We start from the raw sequence: 17,859 nt of genomic DNA on the forward strand, positions 1-17,859 counted from the left end.
TAACCAAGGGTTGAAGAGGTAAATGTTGGAAAGGAAATGAGTCCATATTCCCATTCCGATCTTATTACACAGACTGCATTCTGGGAAATTGGGAATAATTTCCTGGAACACAGCAACTATATTAAAAAAATAACTGAGGATACATTTCAGGGTTTCCTCCACCTCTTAATCTTTCAGTTATTACTATCCATCTCTCTCTTTGGGATGCCCCTACCTGGCAATTTTTACAATCTGTCTCTCAAACATAAAATTAAGAAAATTGAAGGAAAAAAGGAATGTTTTGGGGAATGCAGGAGAGATTGCAAGTCAAAATTAATTGGTAATAGAATTTAAAAAAAAAACAAAAGCTGTGTTGATTAATGCAGATTGGCCTGAGGTCATAATCTGTTTGTTATTACTAATTTAGGAGAGATGCATCATGAATTGAAAGAAGCTAGAATAATTTGATATTTCACTGGGAAATATGGGGATTTTGATGGAGAAGACAACAGGGCATGGATTTAAGGCAAGGGTTATTGGTAATAATTAAGAGTACAGGGAACATAAAATGGCAGGGGTTCCTGAGTGCTTTGAGGGGTGGTCAGAAAAATCTTGACAGAAATGGTTAAGGATGTTCGAATAACATGTAAGATGGTGGGAAAGATTGTAAGATTAGGTAAAGGAGAGAGATGGAAAGTTCTGAGAATGTTTGCAAGAAATTGTGGTGAGCTGCAGTGCAAACAAACAGGCACAAACAACAAAAGGCTGTACTACAGACTTTAATTAGCTTAAAACTTAAAGGTTCTGTATCCTTTCTTGCTCTGTGTGCTCTGCTCCTGCCCAGGGGGTGGTGTGAGCCTTTATGTGGGGCCAATAATTGGCAGGGAGTAGGTGGAGCCAGTCTCCCAGGTTACCTCTCTGCAGGTACAATGGGTTGTCCCCTGCAGTAGGCTGTGCAGGAGTGCAGACAGGCACAGGCAGTCACCAACAGTCCGATTTTGTTTTTACACAGCCGCTGCGTTCCAGGAAATTATTGCCATTTTCCCAGAACACATGCTGTGTAAGATGGTCTGAACGGGATTGAAGTTAACTGCAGGTATTCTGTGAACAACAGGCTAATGAATAGCACGTATCAATGAAGTGTGTTGGAAGTCCACACTCTTTAATTCCCGCACTTCCAGTATGCTGTCTAAAATCACGTAAGGAAATGAAGATTTTGAGTTTTGGTCGTGAGTGAAACAACCAATGCCAAGACTTCGGACATTCTTCAAATCAGTAAAATCACGCAAATTCTATCTTAAACAAAAACATAAGTGAGGGTTGACGAGTGGAATCTTTAATTCAGCATAAGACATCAGAAAGAACTTGAGTAGAGCATAGCATAGAATAAAAATGGTGGGGGGGGGAGGGAACTGGAAGAGAATTCTTACAGAAAACGGTCTAGACCAGCCAACCTCTGGCCCCTTAGGACTCTCCAAAGTTTACAGGCCCTCTTCCCTGAGAAGTCGTCACATTTTGGTTTCTTCCATACCTCTCTCCTACTGACTACATTTTTTTAAAAATTATGTAATGTGAGGTGAAAAAAAACATTTTATATAAATGTGCTGTAACTCAGGGCCCCTATTGAGAATGGCTGATCTAGACTACTTTGAATAATAATTCAAGTATTGTGTGTATTTCTGGTCTACATATTGTGAAGAGGCTGGGAGCATTGAAAAAAGTTGTAGAATAACTTAGGTTTATTATTAGAACTATGTTTTAACTTTTAATTTTGACCTCAGGGACTCAACAAAGAGATCTTTAAAATATAATGCGCAAATTTCTGGAATTGATGCAGAAATAGCGTCTTTGATGTAGTTTCAGTTAAAGCACTTCACAGGAATATTATCAAAGAAAATTTAACATGGAGCTTTAAAGGGGCAGGTGAGGAAATTCTTATTGGAACAAGACAAATATGCATGCTGGAAATTTGAAATACATACAAAATTCTGAGAGCATTTAGTAGGTGAAGCAGTAATAGTCAGAAATAACAGTGACATTTTGGATTAAGGATCTTATGTTGCAAAGAGAAAGGGTTGAGGGAAAAGATGGATGTCTGTGATGGGTCACAAATAATTACTTTAAAAACAAGCAGTTAGAAAATTTAAAAAAAAATGCAGACACAGTCGTATCTGGAGAGAGGAAGAGAGAGAAACTGGAAAGCAAGTAGTTATGTGGGATTATTAAACTTGATATTTAAATTCTGAACACTGCAAATTGCTGTTCCTTGATCTTTCATTGGGCCTCAATGGAGCTGCGAAATGTAGCTGGTAGAGATGGAAGAATGTAAATTTTAAAATTTAAATTTTGACACAGTAACAGGCACCTCTGGTCCACAAGCCTGTGCCCCCCCCCCCCAACAAAAAAAACAAAACACCAATTAACTGCAGCTTCCATATGTTTTGAAGGGTGGGAGGAAACCTACACAGACACGGGGAGATCATAGAAACTCCTTACAGCACCGATTTGAACCCAGGTCGCTGGCACAATAATAGTGTTGTGCCAACTGCTAGGCTAACTGTGGCACCCAATTGTGGAGAAAACAGTCCCTTGGAATACTGAAGTGGAGAAAATTATAGTGGATAACCTGTGGTGAGGACAAGGGAAATGTATGCTTGTTCTGGTTGGAAATGGGTAAGAAGAGGTACAAGAAATTGAGTTGAGAACCTCGTCCACTATTACAGAGGATTACCCTGAGTTAAGAGGAAAACATCTTAAAGGAGATGGTGTGGAAAACCTTGTGGGCAAAAATGAAAGAAATGGGAGAATAGAAAGGGGTCCTTGAATGTAGCATGGTAGGACTATGTGTAGTTGAGTAGGAGTCTGGGCTTTTCATGGATATCAGTATCTAACCAGTGCTCCTGGAATTTTGAGAGATCTCTAAAATGGGAAGTGCCAGATATGGGCTATGTGAGAGTGAGAGCAGGATGGAAATTGGCAGAAAAGGAAATGAGGTTTTCAAGTTCTTTGTGATTGCAGAAGGCAGCAGCAGTGTAATGCTTACATTTGTGAGTGTGGCGTGAACAAGGCTGAAATAACAATTGTTTCAACCATCCAAGAAGTGATGGGTATATCTTGGGCCTGTGTGAGTTTTAACAGTTACACATTTGACCTGGAGAAAGTGAGTAGATTTCAGTATAGGAATTCAGCTCAATCAGGTAAGAAAAGAGTGGGGGCTGAAAGAAACAAGTTAAGCCTTCATTGAAAGAAGAAGTGAAGGTCCCTCAAACAATCCCAGTTGTGGGATGATGTAGGATCGCACACCAATGGTAAAGATGAGCCAGATGGGACAAAAAAACTGGAAACTGATAAAAATGACATAGATGATAATGGGAAGGGACTTAAAAGAAAGAATTGGCAAAAGTGTTTAGGAAGGAAAATCTTGGTTGTTATGTGTCATTGTTTTTCTCTCTACTGATGTTACTTCAATCATTTTTCACAATTTGTTTGTGACCAAAATCTTTATATAAAGAAGTAGGTTTAATGGAAAGAGAAATCGAGAGGGCTTTGAGAGATATAGAACTTGGGTCCAAGGCAAAGTGAAGGCAGGACAGTCACTTGAGGCAGTGATTAACCCAAAAAAGGTCACAGGCCAAGTGTCCAACTGAAAATGATTCTCTCTGGACCTTTTTTGCTCCACAGCTGAGTATTTCCAGCATGTGCAATTTTCTTCTGCTTGTTTTCTAAACCATATTCATCTGTGTCAGTTTTATACTGTACTAAGCTACTAAATTCTGAAAAGAGCTTCATTTTATCTATTCACATTTTTGTGATCTGGATGTGGATGATAAACTTACAATTATTGTGCATCTTGAATTGCATTTGATAAGATGGTACTGAGCCACCTTGAAATGCTTAGTCCTTCTGGTGTAAGTATTCCCTAAGTGCCAATGAATGGGAAATCCTAGGATTTCAACCGAACAAAGATGGAGCAGTGATATACTTTCCAGTCAGGATGGAGGGGAGCCTGTGGGTTGTGGTGTTCTATGCTGCCCTTAGTAATGGATGTTGCAAGTTTGGGTAGTTCATTTGGAGTCACTAACCTGCTGAGTGTGAGATTCTTTTCTGTTATTTTTGTTCTTTGATGGACCATTGAGATTTTTTCCCCCTCAAAGATGTTCTCGCTAATTTTTTTTAAAAAACCAGATCCAAATATTTAATTTTAAATTCTCGTCCTCATTTTCATTTCTCTCCATGGACTTAGAACTCTAACCTCTTGCAGGCACAGGCTATTCTTTTTCTGGCTCTAAATTTTAATTAATAAATCTGCTGCCTCATCTGTAATTATCTTTTATTCTTCAACAGAACAACGAATTATCCAAGGAAGTAAGCAAATTGAAGGAGGCACTGAACAGTCTTTCTCAGCTTTCTTATACTGCAAACACTGTCAAAAGACAAAACCAGCATCTTGAGATCCTTCAGCAGCAAGTGAAGCAGTTACAGCACCAGCTATCCGTAAGTACATAAATTTCTCTCATATTCCAGTTTATTGGTCAATTATAGAGTTTGAAAAGGTAAATTCTGTCACTTGCCTAAGACAACCAAATATAAATTTAAAAAATTCAATTACAACTCAAGCTATTTTTTTTTAAATATTAACAGCTTGCATTTATTTATAAAATAATTTCAAGACAGTAAAAGCTCCTAAGCTGCTTCACAGGATGATTATCAAACAAAATCTGACATCAATGGATATTGGAAAATGTTGGAGCAGATGAATATCTTAATTAAGAGTAACCTTGATGAAATTCTTTTCAGAAACTTTTTTCAGTCAATGTGTTTCGAGTAGTTCTAATTGCTTCAATTACTGAGATGTAATATTTTATTCATAGGAAGTGAATCAACGACACCATGAAGTGGTATCAGTGTACCGAATGCATCTTCTGTATGCTGTCCAGGTAAGTTTCCTTGTATACTTTAAAAGGCTGTAGAAGGTGAATTCTGAAATGGCTGGTTACTTTATTTCTCAATTGTTTTTACATTTTATATTATTTAAATCAAACTGCTCTCCAAACTCACATTCTACTTCAAGTAATCCCTATGCCATCAGTGCTCAGTGATTAGTAAGGGATTGCTTAAGGTGGTATGTGAGTGGGAAAGGAAGATTGAGAATCACTGCTCTAGGCCCAAATGTTACTGAAATAATTTGCTTGAGAAAAATTGTCATTTGGCCCATTTCCTTTGGAGTTCACGAGTCAATTCAGTACAATTAAAACAGTGGTTTTCAAACTTTTTTCTTTCCATTCACATACCACCTTACTAATCACAGAGCACATGGCATAGGGATTGCTTAACATGATATGGGAGTTTGGGGGGCGATTTGAAAACCACTGATTTAAATGTTACATATTTAAATTTGAACAGAAGGAGGTCCACTGATGCCAGTCCCCATTTATTCTCCTGGAACTTGTTCTCTCACACATAAATTTAATTTTGTTTACAATTTAATTTTTTTTAAATTTTGACATCAGCACGGCCCACGCCACCCAATTTACCTACACCACCAATACGTTTTGACGTGGGAGGAAAACGGATCACCCAGAGGAAGCCCACATAGACATAGGGAGAATGTACAAACTCCTTACAGGCAGCCCAGGATTCAAACCCTATCGCTGAAAGTGTTACACTAACCTTACCATACCATCTCCATTAACAGCATTATGATTCTACCATTATTCATTTAGAGCCCAAATAACTTAGCAACTAGCAAATTTCTGTAATGTGTGAGGAAACCCACAGCGTAACAGGAAGAACATGCATCTAGTATCTGTGTTGATGGAGATGTGATACAGCCTTAGCGTCATTGCACCATGCACTTCTAAAATACAAACTTCTGCCCATCTTAATAAAATGTGCTATGCAGAATAAGAATGTTTTTAGACACAAATATGCAACAGAAAATGTGACTCATATGTAGCTGTCAAGACCAAGCATTATCAGAAGCTTATAATGTTTCCAGACAGAGAATTGTAAACATTTTAGAACTTAATGAAGAATTAGAAGTTGATAAAATAAGCAAAATTAAATGACAAAAAACTGGTGCAAAGCCTAAAAAATAGATGATAAACATTTTATAAAACACAAAAAATACACGATAAATGTAATGATCATAATACAGCATTTAATCAAGCAGAAAATGCAATGATATAATCTATAATATACAAAGAAACATAAGTGCGTTTTATAAATAGGTAAAAGCCAAAAATGGCTGAAGTGCATTAGTCATTTTGTTAAGCAGGTTCTTGATTAGCCAGGGCATCAAAGGTTATGGGGAGAAGGCTAGGCAGTGGGGCTGATTGGGGAAAATGGATCGGCTCATGATTAAATGGCTATTTCTGCCCCAATGTTTTATAGTCTTATTATTGCTAATGTACTAAGTGGTAATGTAGTGTGTCACAAATTTCAGTGATCTGGAGCCCTGCTTGACAGTCATTAGGGAATCAAGGAGGAATTTTCCAAAGTTTGCTAATTGGCCAAAAGAGGTTTTTTTTTCCTTTGGTTTCTCCCCCAGGAGCAACACCACCAGTATATTAGGGCAGAGAGTCGTAGAAAATTTGTAAGGAACAGTTGTGTCAGAGAGAAATAGAGATAGAAGGAGATGGAGAGTGTATGTTAATGAGAGAGCAAGTTAGAGTTGGATAGGGCAACCAAGACAGGGGAATGCTCCTCTTGCAGGATGAGGGTTGTGAGGGAAACCAGCAGTATCCCTGATGACTTCATCTGTGAGAAATGCATCCAGCTGCAGCTCCTGAAGAACCAAATTAAGGAATTAGAGCTGGAATTGGTTAAAATTCAGAACTTTTGGAAGGCAGAGGGAGTGATTGATAGAGGTTATAGTGACATTATCATACCTGTTCGGCAGGAGGATGGTAGATGGGTAACAGTAAGGAGAGGGAAAGGGAACAGTCTGGCAGTACAAGAACCCTTGTGGTGTTCCCCTGAAAAACAAGTAAACCATTTTGGATACTGTTGAGGGGGAAACGACCTACCAGGGACAAGCTACGGCGATCAGGCCTCTGACACCAAGTCTGGTTTTGTGGCTAAGAAGGGAAGGGAATGAGCAAAGGTGAGCTGTAGTGATAGGGGATTCCATGGTTAGGGGGATAGATGAGAGGTTCTGGGGAAGAGATTGATTATCCCAAATGGTATGTTGGCTCCCTGGTGCCAGAGTTCAAGATATCTCAGATAGAGTTCGCGGCATTCTCAGAAAGGAGAGTGAGCAGCCAGATGTCATAGTCCATATAGGGATCAACAATGTGGGTAGGAAAGGTGAGGAGGTCCTGAAAGGAGAGTTCAGGGAGTTAGGCACAAGGTTGAAGGAGAGGACCTCCACGGTAGTGATCTCAAGACTGCTTCCTGTGCCAAGTGCTAGTGAGTTTAGAAATAGGAGGATAATGCAGTTGAACACGTGGCTAGAAACGTGGTGTAAGTGGGAGGGGTTCAGGCTTCCAGATCATTGGACTCTCTTCCAGGGAAGTTGGGACCTGTTTCAATGGGACAGTTTCCATCTGAACTGGAGGTGGTCAAATATCCTTGCAGGCAGGTTTGCTAATGCTGCTCTGGTGGGTACTAGATTTGCAGGGGGAGGGAAACCAAAGTTAGTCTAGAGAGTGAGGTGGAAAAGGATAAAGGTCATGTGAAAACTTCATGTATAGACAGAAATCAAAGTTTTGTGAGTGACAGAAATATTCTCAGCTGTATTTATTTCAAGGCAAGGAATTTTGTAGGAAAGGCAGACAAGTTTAGGGCGTGGATTAGAATGAGGGATTATGACATTATTCCTACTGGTGAATTTTGGGTGCAGGAGGGGCAGGATTGGCAGCTCAATGTTCTGGGTTCCACTGTTTCAGATGAGATAGAGGGGAAGGGATGAAAGGTGGAAGAGTGGCATTGCTAGTCAGGGAATATATCACAGATGTGCTTAGGGAGGATAGCACAGAGGGCCTGTCTACAGAGGCCATATGGGTAGAGATGAGAAATGGGAAAGGTGTGACCACACTTATAGAGGTGTATTATAGAACACCCAATAGAGAGAATTGGAGTAGCAAATCTATAAAGAAATAGCACACCGATGTAAGAACCAGAAAGTTGTGATAGTCGGAGCTTTTAATTTTCCATATATTGACCAAGCCTCCCATACTGTAAAAGGGCTGGATGGCTTGGAGTTTGTGAAATGTGATCAAGAAATATTTCTAAATCAATTTATTAGAGGTACCAACGAGAGAGGGTGCAATACTTGATCTCTTATTAGGGAACCAAATAGGTCAGGTGACAGAAGATGTGTGTGGGGTGGGGGGGGGGGTCGTAGCCATGTGACAAGACTGAGCAGATGAGCTTTGCTTTGGCTGAGTTCTCCGTGAAGAGTTTTTTAAAAGATGGCTCAGAAGTACTTTTTTGAGTTTTTCTTTTACCAAAGTTTACTTACATTGATAACTAACAAAGATGACTGGAGCCAAAATCAAAACCAAAGTCAGAAAAAGCTCCGAGTTTGCCTGTGACATCAACTGATAGTCTGAAAGGAGTTGCCTCAACTTCCATAACTTCAGGAACTTCTGCTTAAGAATTACAGGCAACCCTATCAGAGATTGAAGCCTTAGGTATGTGGTTTGCAAAATTTGAAGGATGAAAAAGTTAGTGGACTCGATCAAAACCATAGGTGAGTCAGTCACCGATTTAATGGAACGAATGAACAGTGCTGAAAGAAACTTAAGAAAGCATGATCAGAAAATGGAAGAACTGAATGACCAAGCAAAACAGTGGGCGATTGATAAACAAATATTCCTTGATAAGATTGGTCATATGGAGAACTTGAGCAGATGAAATAATGTACGAATAATTGGTTTAAAAGAAGGTGCAGAAAGAAGAGATGCGGTTAAATTCTTTGAATCCTGGATTCCTGATGTACTTCATGCTGAGTCACTTGGCAGAGAAGTATGGATTGATAGAGCCCATCAAATCTTCCGACCTAGAAGAAATGAGGATATGCATCCTCAGTCGGTCCTTGTGAGGCTGTTGAACTTCAAAGATCGGAAAGCAATCTTAAGAGCAGCATTTGAATACTCTAAAATGAATAATGCCCCACTGAAATGGGTTGGACAAGAGGTCATCTTTTTCGTTATGAAAAAAAGAATTCGAGGTCAAATGGCAGCTCCAGGTGAAGAATCTCAGGTACTCCAAGTTTACCTGGTGATTTTATGGGTGGAGGAGTCGGAAGGCAACTGGTGGTTTTTCAAGTCAAAGCAAGAGGCAAAAGAATTTGTGGACTTTAAGAAGAAAAAATATCTTTGGAAGAGAAGTTTATTAAGATTGTACTTTTGTGGACCAAGTTTTTTTTTTAAACTTGTCCGATATTTATTAGGAAAAGTGAATCTTATTGATACTTCATAGGGAAATGTTGACTGTTGAATAAAGTAATCGCAAAATGTGGACTCGGGGGGGGGAGGGGAAGAGAGGGGTAATGGCATCAGGAGCAAAATCTGTTTCAAAGATGGCGCTTTAGGGTGGGTTTCTTCTTCGTCCCTGGAGGATTCCATGAGCATTTTTCCCGGGATTTCTTGTTTACATCACTGTCAGACCAGGGGCTTTGCACTTTTTTCAAAAGGGAAGAGATCACGAGATTGTTTAATTATTTACTGCGACTGTATTACTGTGGAATATTTGTCTAAAAGTCAATATGGATAAGACGTCAAAGTTTATCAGTTTTAACGATAATGGTTTAAATGGGTTGATCAAGACAAAGAAGGTTTTGGCTCACTTGAAAAAGTTAAAGGCAGATGTGGTCTTTTTACAGGAAACTTACTAAGATGGAACATGACAAGTTAAAAAGAGGATGGGTCGGGCAAATTTTCTCTTCGTTGTTCAATTCTAAGGCAAGAGGGGATGCGATTTTAATAAATAAAGATGTTCTGGTTATTGTAGAAAATATATCAAAAGGCCAAGCAGGTAGAAATTTGATGGTAAATTTTAAAAAATTATTCAGAATCATGGACATTTATGAATATTTATGCATCAAACTAAGATGATGAAGCCTTTATTAAGGATATATTTTTGAAAATTGCTGAGGGGAGTGCGACAGAATATATTGTGGTTTATATTATATATAGATACGATTTTGGGAGATAAATTGGAGCAGGCTTTTTAGTGTAGGTCACATACAAACACTTCAAAACAGATCTCATTTAAAATACTGGTGCTCTGCTCAAGCTAGACAGGGCAGCTCCAAGGGCCTTTGCAAAACTTTTAGGGAGGGCATATAGAGACTTCACTTATGGATTGTTGTTTTGAAATGCAACAGATGAAAGAACTCGTTGGAGCTGCGGGCTGTCTGAGTGCTGCTTGCTGTTCTAAGGGGGTCATGTGGTTTTGCAAGCAGAGAGTCAAACAGGCTTTTCTGATTGAGAGAGAGAGAGAGAGAGAATTCAGTTCTGCAATTTTACCGTTCGACAGCAGCAGCTGGGACTGAAAAGGACAAGCTAGCAAGCTTGTGGAAAAACCCCATTTTGAAGATGAGTTGTGAGTGCTTAGTTCAGCCTGGTCAAAGCCCTTGTGGTCCATACAAGAGGAGAGAACTTGGTGATCTTAAAGAGGTTATCATCTGGAAAATCCTGATGGAGCAAGTTTCTTCGGCAAGACACTGACGTGGCTGATTAAAAGGGATAATTTTGTGTCCAGGAACAACAAGAACCAACGGCACCGATGGCTTTGTTTCAGTATCTAGAATTCACTAACCCTGTTAAAGATAATGAATATGGAGATCGCTGGGAACCAACCATTTACATGTGCCAAGAGCCAGGCTAACAGTTCTGTGCTGTCTTAAAGCACCCTTTTGAACTACTGTTATCAAGGTTGCCACGAATCCTCATCTTTTAATTATGTCATGTACATATAGAAAGCCAACCATTTACCTGCCTTTAGAAATGATCAATGACTGTAACACCTCAGCTTGTAACAATACCTTCAAAGGAATGGTTACTTAACCATATGCAGCAAAAATGCCTTAAATATTGTACTCTGTAACCTTGTACTTTGAATGAGGTTCAACAGTATTAGGGAGGTGACCTTGTCTTCCCAACCCTAATTACTGCTCATTTCCGCTAGCGTGACTCTAATAAATTCTCTGTGTGTTGTACTTTGTGGTTTGGTTGTACTTCTTGTACCTTGACAGGGCTAAACTATTACAGGTGCAGGTCAATGGGACTAGTGGTATGATGTTTTCAGCACAGACTAGAAGGGCTGAATGGCCTGTTTCCTATGTTGTAGTGTTCTATGATTACTTTGTATTTGTCTTCACAAAAGAAAAGAATGTTGTTCCATATTAAAATAGAAATAGGAAAAAAAAAGAGGCACTTATATAATTGGCATCTCTGAGTGGAGAAGTATTGTCATGTAGATTGCTGAGGAAAATGTGTGCAAATTCATGCTCTGACCATGATTTTGTAACCCTCCTTGGACATCAGAAGATGTCTGGGCTCCTCCAAATGCTAATCTCTTTTTTTTTAAAACAGACAGCAAAAGACTAGAGGTCTTTAAAATTTTAACTTCCCATCTGACTAAAACCTGCAGTTTTGAGGGGGTGGGAAAGGGATGGTTAGAATTATCCCCATAAAATTATAATTGACCTTTTGTGATTTGTTACTTGGCCTCAGCTAGGATATTATCTGATTCTGGAAAGCATATCTTTAGAAATTTTAAAGGCTTAAAAATTTATAGGGTTTTTGGAGATTTTTCTGAACAATGTTTTCCTAAGGAGAGAAAATCCAGAATCATTCAAAAGAATTCAAAATTATTTTGGGTTTTGATAATGAACGGTTTCCCCTCTTAACGTTTATGCAAGATGCTTCCTTCTCTGTTTCTCCAGTTACAACTTTTCTCCAATACCTTGCTCGTTCTCTACTGCATAGCAAATGGCATCAAGCCTTTTGGGTAAGATCAAGTGTAGTATCTGTTCTTATCAGTTTAATATCTGATACGTCTCTTATCTAGGGACCATATATTAAATTGATTTTTGGAACAGGGAGATGGAATAGGGGCTTGCTCTGTCCACTCCACACATCGATCCAGTATTGCAGTGCCTCTGGGAATGGTGCACTAAAAAAAATAAAAATTAAAAAAAAAAGTAGTGTCTTAAGACTTCTACTCTTGCGATTCTTAAACCTGAAGAATCTCCATTCTATTTTGGGGTAAAAGTTTTAATATCGGCACATAGTTTCAAGGCTGTTCTAATGTTATTTTCAATATATTTACAGGGTCAAATGGATGAAGATGTTCAGAAAGCTCTGAAACAGATTTTGACAATGTGCAAATCTCCAACACAAATGAAGTGAAATATTTAACATTATCTAAATGTACTACTTGTCTAATCTTCATTTGTCACTACTGTTAAAACAATTATTGTGGGATAATGGACCATTAAAATTGCAAAGAAAAGGAATTTTCTGATGCTTTCTTTGTTCTACATACTAATTGTGTGTTCCTTATTATCCTATGCCAAAGTATATAGTCAGTTTCTTCAAATATGGCCATGCTATGTTTGATTTGTTAGATTTGTTCATGCTTATTTAGTTTGTTAAACATGTCATTGGGAATGTAAAATCATGGTATTTCAGGTTAGGATAATAATAACAACCAGTAGCAAAAAAACATTTAGGATCAAATATTTACCAGTCCAGTTGGATGATAAATGAATGCATGTGCTATTTTGAGATTCATAGCAGACACTGAATACAGTGAAGAACCATATGGCCATATTATCAACCCAAACACTGCCTCTAGTTCAAGAAAACAGTGCCAAATGATGAGAAAAACATAGAAATTAGTTGAAAGATTTGAATTGGAGTTATTGACCGAGGTTGGAGTGCAAGGGAAGTATGAAGATGGGTCACATGAAAATCTCTGCTATTATAAAATTCTGTATATGCATTTTTGATTAGTGCTACCCCAGGCATCATCTCAACATTCAGCAATTTGTCTTTGTCAGCTTAGTTTGTGGAATCGTGTTATTCTCCTATACCAAGTAGCATTCCAGTTAAAAATTGACTGTTTTGCCAGATTTATATTCCCCAAGGAATAATGTATTTGTTGCTGTTTGCCTCTACTCTCCACCCTGTTACCTCAACATGATTAGAACCTAAAATACAATTTCTTTTGCTGTTTTTTTGTAAAACTTTATTTATTTGGTTTAAGTAAATTAAATATTACCTTGCATTTAACCAATAAGACTACTTTATATAATTTGACAAATAGTTAGTTGATACTAATCACTTTTCAGTAGTTAATAGCTTAGCTGCCTTGCCTAAGTTTGAGAAAATTGAATGGTAGACCTGTTGAAGGTTTGAAACCAAGTACCTGAAGTCCAGCATAATTCAGATAATTATGTAATACAATTTGCTGCAATAAGGGTGTACAGTAAATTTTGGTAGATCTTGGCAAAACTGCAATTGTAACTTGTTAATTATACAATTTGTATAGTTAATTAATGGTTTTGTAAATTAAATGATTATTGACAAGACTTTACTTCCATAATGTCTTGTGTGGTGATCTACTCAAGCCTGTAACAACTAACAAATTACAGTAGTTTTAACAAAATGGTCTCACTCTTCACAGCATTTATAATTCTTCATAAAACATTTGATCTGACAGTACCTATATCGGTAATCTAAACATTGAACAGATGTATATGTATGTCAGATTAATGTCTTTAACTAAATTTTCACATCTTGATATTGAGAAAATAAAATCACGTCTGAATTTAAAAAAAAATACAAATTTGAATCTCAATATTATGAAGGATTTACAAAATAAAATGAAATATTACATGAATTGCATTTTACTACGTAAAGTGATCACCCAGTCTCTGCCTGTTAAAATTACTCGTTACTACAATCCTTTCAGTTCAAATTCTAGATGTACCTGTATCTCATTAAAATTTACAAGATTGAAAATTTAGAAGATCAATCTTGGAAGAACACTTGTTTTGTATGTAATTAAAATTAGGGAAAACAACTGAATTTGGGTTTATTGAAGGTTTCTTGGCAGATAGGATCCCTGATTAATGAAAAGCTAAATACAAAATGATCTTTGAATAATCGTGTAATGACAAGAAAGTGCATTTGAAGTTGTCAACTCGCCTAGTAGTTTATATTAAGATGATGTTTATTTAAATTAATTATTCCAAATTAAAGCATTGGAAAACTAGTGGTCTGCATTTATATTATACATTTCCCAATGGAATTGTTTGAAGATCAATTTCAAAGTATTTATGAACTAATGTTTGTTTTGAAGAATGATTTAATCTATTCCTCTAAAATAGATGGAATTTGCAGTTTAAAAAGAAATTGGCTAGTTAAGGATTTTTTAAACAATTTACAGTGGATTTTTTTTGTTATATTAAACTGCTACAAAACATATTCACGCCACACCTTGCATAATATTTAAGGTACAAATTAACATAAAATTTAGATTTATTGCAGTGCACTATAGATTTTTCTTCATGAGTGTTTTATTTGATATTCTTGAAGTTCAATGTATAATGGATAATATGAATATTCAAGATAACGCAACAATTGAATTGAATGCTGTGATTATTTGGGATACAATGTTCACAACATTGTGAAGCTAAATGAAAATGACAAACATTAGATGGAAAAGAGCTATAGTTTTAGATCAAACAATAAAAAGTCTGGAGGGGCTCAGCAAGTCAGACAGCAATCATGGGTAGCAATGGTCAGTCAATTATCCTGGTTGAAGTCAGACAGGGTCATAACAAGTATATCAAGGAGAGGGAAAAAGGTGGGGAGTGGCTAAAGAGAAAGGGTATTGGACAGTTGAGAGAAACCACTGGGATAGGAGGCAAAGTTGATAGAAAAGTAAGTATAATAGGTAAGAGGAAGGGATTTTAAAGGGCATTTTTTTAACATGGAAAATGGTTAATATCAAGAAAGTGCTGACAGATAAGGTGATGGGATCAGATATGGTTTCCACATTTTGGGTGTTCAGACAGACGATCAGGAAAAACGTGGAAGGGTCAGTCTTGATGTGGGCAAATTGGATTAGTTATGATAGGGAAAAAGGACTGATTTATACGCTTTAAAAGATTATCAACCTTCAATATTGGCTCTTTTTTCTTTCCCTCTCTCTGCCTATGCCACCAAACCTAATGAGTATTATTTTATTTCAGATCCACAGGATCTGCAATATTCCGCTTTTTGGTTCTTTTTTGTAAATTCATCTGCTCTTGTTTCCAGCTGTGAATGCCTTCAGCACAGTCTTACTTCTGGAACCACTTTCACTTGTGTTGTTTGGTCTCCCTCCACTGGACATTTCTGGTCTCTCTATCACTTCCCCTTCTCTTCAAACTAAAGTTTAGAAATCATTTTTTCTCTCAGTTCTCATACCACAGTACTTCATCGACATGAAACATTAACCCCATTTCTCTCTTCAGAGATGCTTCCTTATTCACTGATTATTTCTAACATTTTATTAAAAAGTCATGTGAATATCTATCTAATGCAGTAGTTTTCAAACTTTTTCCTTCCACCTTAAATAATCTATGCCATGGGTGCTCTGTGAAAAGTAAGGGATTACTTGTGGTATGTGAATGGAAAGAAAAAGTTTGAATAACACTGATTTAATGGTTGCCACAGCTAAAGTTTTAATTTTTTAAATGATGAGGATTAAAACACACTTAGGCTGATTGATGATTGATTGCATTCTCAGGGCTTCTTCACCTATTAACCAAATTAAATGTTTATCTGAATTTTAAAGTTTTTCAGTTTGCAAGCCATCTTCCTGCACTTGTTTTTTTTTAAAGTAAAGCCGATAGTTTTTTTTGTGCAGAACATACTACTGGAACCTTTGAATTTTGCCACCTCTAATAGAAACACATTCAAAATGATTAGAGTATACATAATGCCCACTATTACACCAGGAACAGCCAGACATCCAAAATGTTGTATAATGCCTAATTAGGACAAGTTGCCCTGAATTGGGACACATCTCTATAGTCTGCCAAATATTGGCTTGTAAATTCTGGTCCTGAAATTATAAAATATGGCACTTCAGAAATAAAGTTTTATGACAATCTTGACACAGTAAAAGCAATAAGCCATGACTTTGAAGATATTTATTGTTGCTGTCTGAATTACAAAAAAAAATGAAATCAGTATTGTGTATTTTTTTGGAAAAATAAATAGTTTTTGTTATTCACTGTTGCTTGGTTGTGTCCTAATTTTTCATATTTTAGCAACTAAGCAGTGGGTCAGCCTAAACTAAAATTACAACTGCTATTTATTTTTAGTCAAAAAAGGCTTATTGGCCCTTGATACAGAAGTGTTGATTTCTCTCCTGTATATGTATTTTTTTTGAGACCAAGCCAATCATCCTCCAGGCACTTTCAATCAATCAACCACACTGCTTTAGATAGGTTCAAGGTTGTGTTTGAACAGCAGTTTGAAATTATTCCAGTGATTGGGAAGTTTAGATCCATGTAGAAGCTGAGGTTCTGCTTAAACAGAGATTGCAAGTGAATCTGATGTAGGCCCTTGAAGTCCTCGAGTGGATAGAGACCAGACCAGAACTGTGCATCTTGGCAGAAGAGTCCACAACTATGGGACATGGAATGAAGGTCTTGGGCAAAAGACAGAGGCGAGGAGTATAGTTTACACATGGTCTTTGGGATTCCTCTCATTTGCAGGGACTTCCCAGGAGCCAACTATTTCAATTATGCGCCTGTCGGACTCTGGCTTTACCCTACCCTCAATTTAGTCTATGTGTCGTCTGAGTCCAGCGAGCTCGTTGAATGAAGTGATAGGAGAAGGTATTCGGTTCAACAATCAGTTTATTACTGTTAGGTCTGCTTTGTTCGCGAACGAGTGAGTCAGACACCAGACTGAGTCGAAATCAAGGTTCTTTATTACCAGATTGTAACACTTGCAACTAACAGTGTTAGTTGGAGAAGGCGCATTCTAACGATATCAGCAAGTGGTGTTTTTTTTTATACCCCAGGACATGCACTTAGTAAATTATCATACCATTACATTGTCCAATGAATAAGCTGTTGCTACCCTTCTCTGTTAGTCTGCTGCACATCATTCTTGTTATTGCCACACTTATCTTGAGCGTACAAGGTCACACCTGCATCCTGTTACTCCTTAGTACTGGGTGACTCCTTCTCCGGTCCCAACTCATGATGTTTTTACCTTACATTACACAGCACAAGAATAAAGCTTAACAGAGCTCAGGTTCAGTCGTTAGTTCATAGGTCACCTGCTCAGTGAGCTATTCCCCAAGACTGACTCCTACTGTCCAGTCTCTTCTGTTTATATAGATCAACATTATTACACTTTCTTTACTAGATTCCTTGCATAAGATTTATCTCAAGCAATTTCCTGCTCTGCAGTTATCTAGGGTGTAGACCTCCCATCTTAATCCCCAAGGCCAGAACATCCTGTTGGCTTGGATCAGAAATCAATTCATACCCCATATATTTCTAATTATTTCTTTGTACTCATCTGTTCTACTCAACACCTCCTTATGCCTTAACCTTCCTACTGAATTGGTCTATACATTTTCTTTGTCTCCGACATTCTCAGTCTGGCCATAGTCTACTCAACACCTCCTCATGTGTTAGCATTCCTCCTAGATTGGTTCATACACTCTCTCTTTTGGGTTTGGAGACTCAGCCAACTTTGCTGTTCCTTAATTGCATTCCTATTTCCCTTAAAGAGTACAATTGACGTAAATTGTTACACAGTACTGGATTAATGAATACATAATCATATTTTCTATGATTACTTCACCCCTTGGTTCCAACACGCCCCACGCCAACCGGTCTGTCCATTGCTT

The 17,859-nt window shown here is 37.6% G+C and overlaps 1 protein-coding gene and 1 non-coding gene across 5 annotated transcripts in view; both read left to right on the forward strand.

The window, feature by feature from the left end:
• The window catches only part of rai14 (retinoic acid induced 14), a 255,675-nt gene extending 243,227 nt beyond the window's left edge, over positions 1 to 12,448 (forward strand). For all 4 annotated transcript variants that reach the window (XM_069924041.1, XM_069924042.1, XM_069924044.1 and 1 more), the window contains 3 exons: positions 4,324 to 4,473; positions 4,851 to 4,916; positions 12,264 to 12,448. In XM_069924041.1, the coding sequence (XP_069780142.1) occupies positions 4,324 to 4,473; positions 4,851 to 4,916; positions 12,264 to 12,341 (294 nt within the window). In that variant the 3' untranslated portion in view covers positions 12,342 to 12,448. The remainder of the gene's footprint in view (positions 1 to 4,323; positions 4,474 to 4,850; positions 4,917 to 12,263) is intronic.
• Positions 11,922 to 12,111, forward strand: LOC138759655 (U2 spliceosomal RNA). Its single transcript, XR_011355007.1, has one exon. It is a non-coding gene; the product is annotated as a U2 spliceosomal RNA (small nuclear RNA).
• Positions 12,449 to 17,859: the final 5,411 nt, after the last annotated feature.

The sequence above is a fragment of the Narcine bancroftii genome, chromosome 3, assembly GCF_036971445.1.
Source record: "Narcine bancroftii isolate sNarBan1 chromosome 3, sNarBan1.hap1, whole genome shotgun sequence".
Classification (NCBI taxonomy): domain Eukaryota; kingdom Metazoa; phylum Chordata; class Chondrichthyes; order Torpediniformes; family Narcinidae; genus Narcine; species Narcine bancroftii.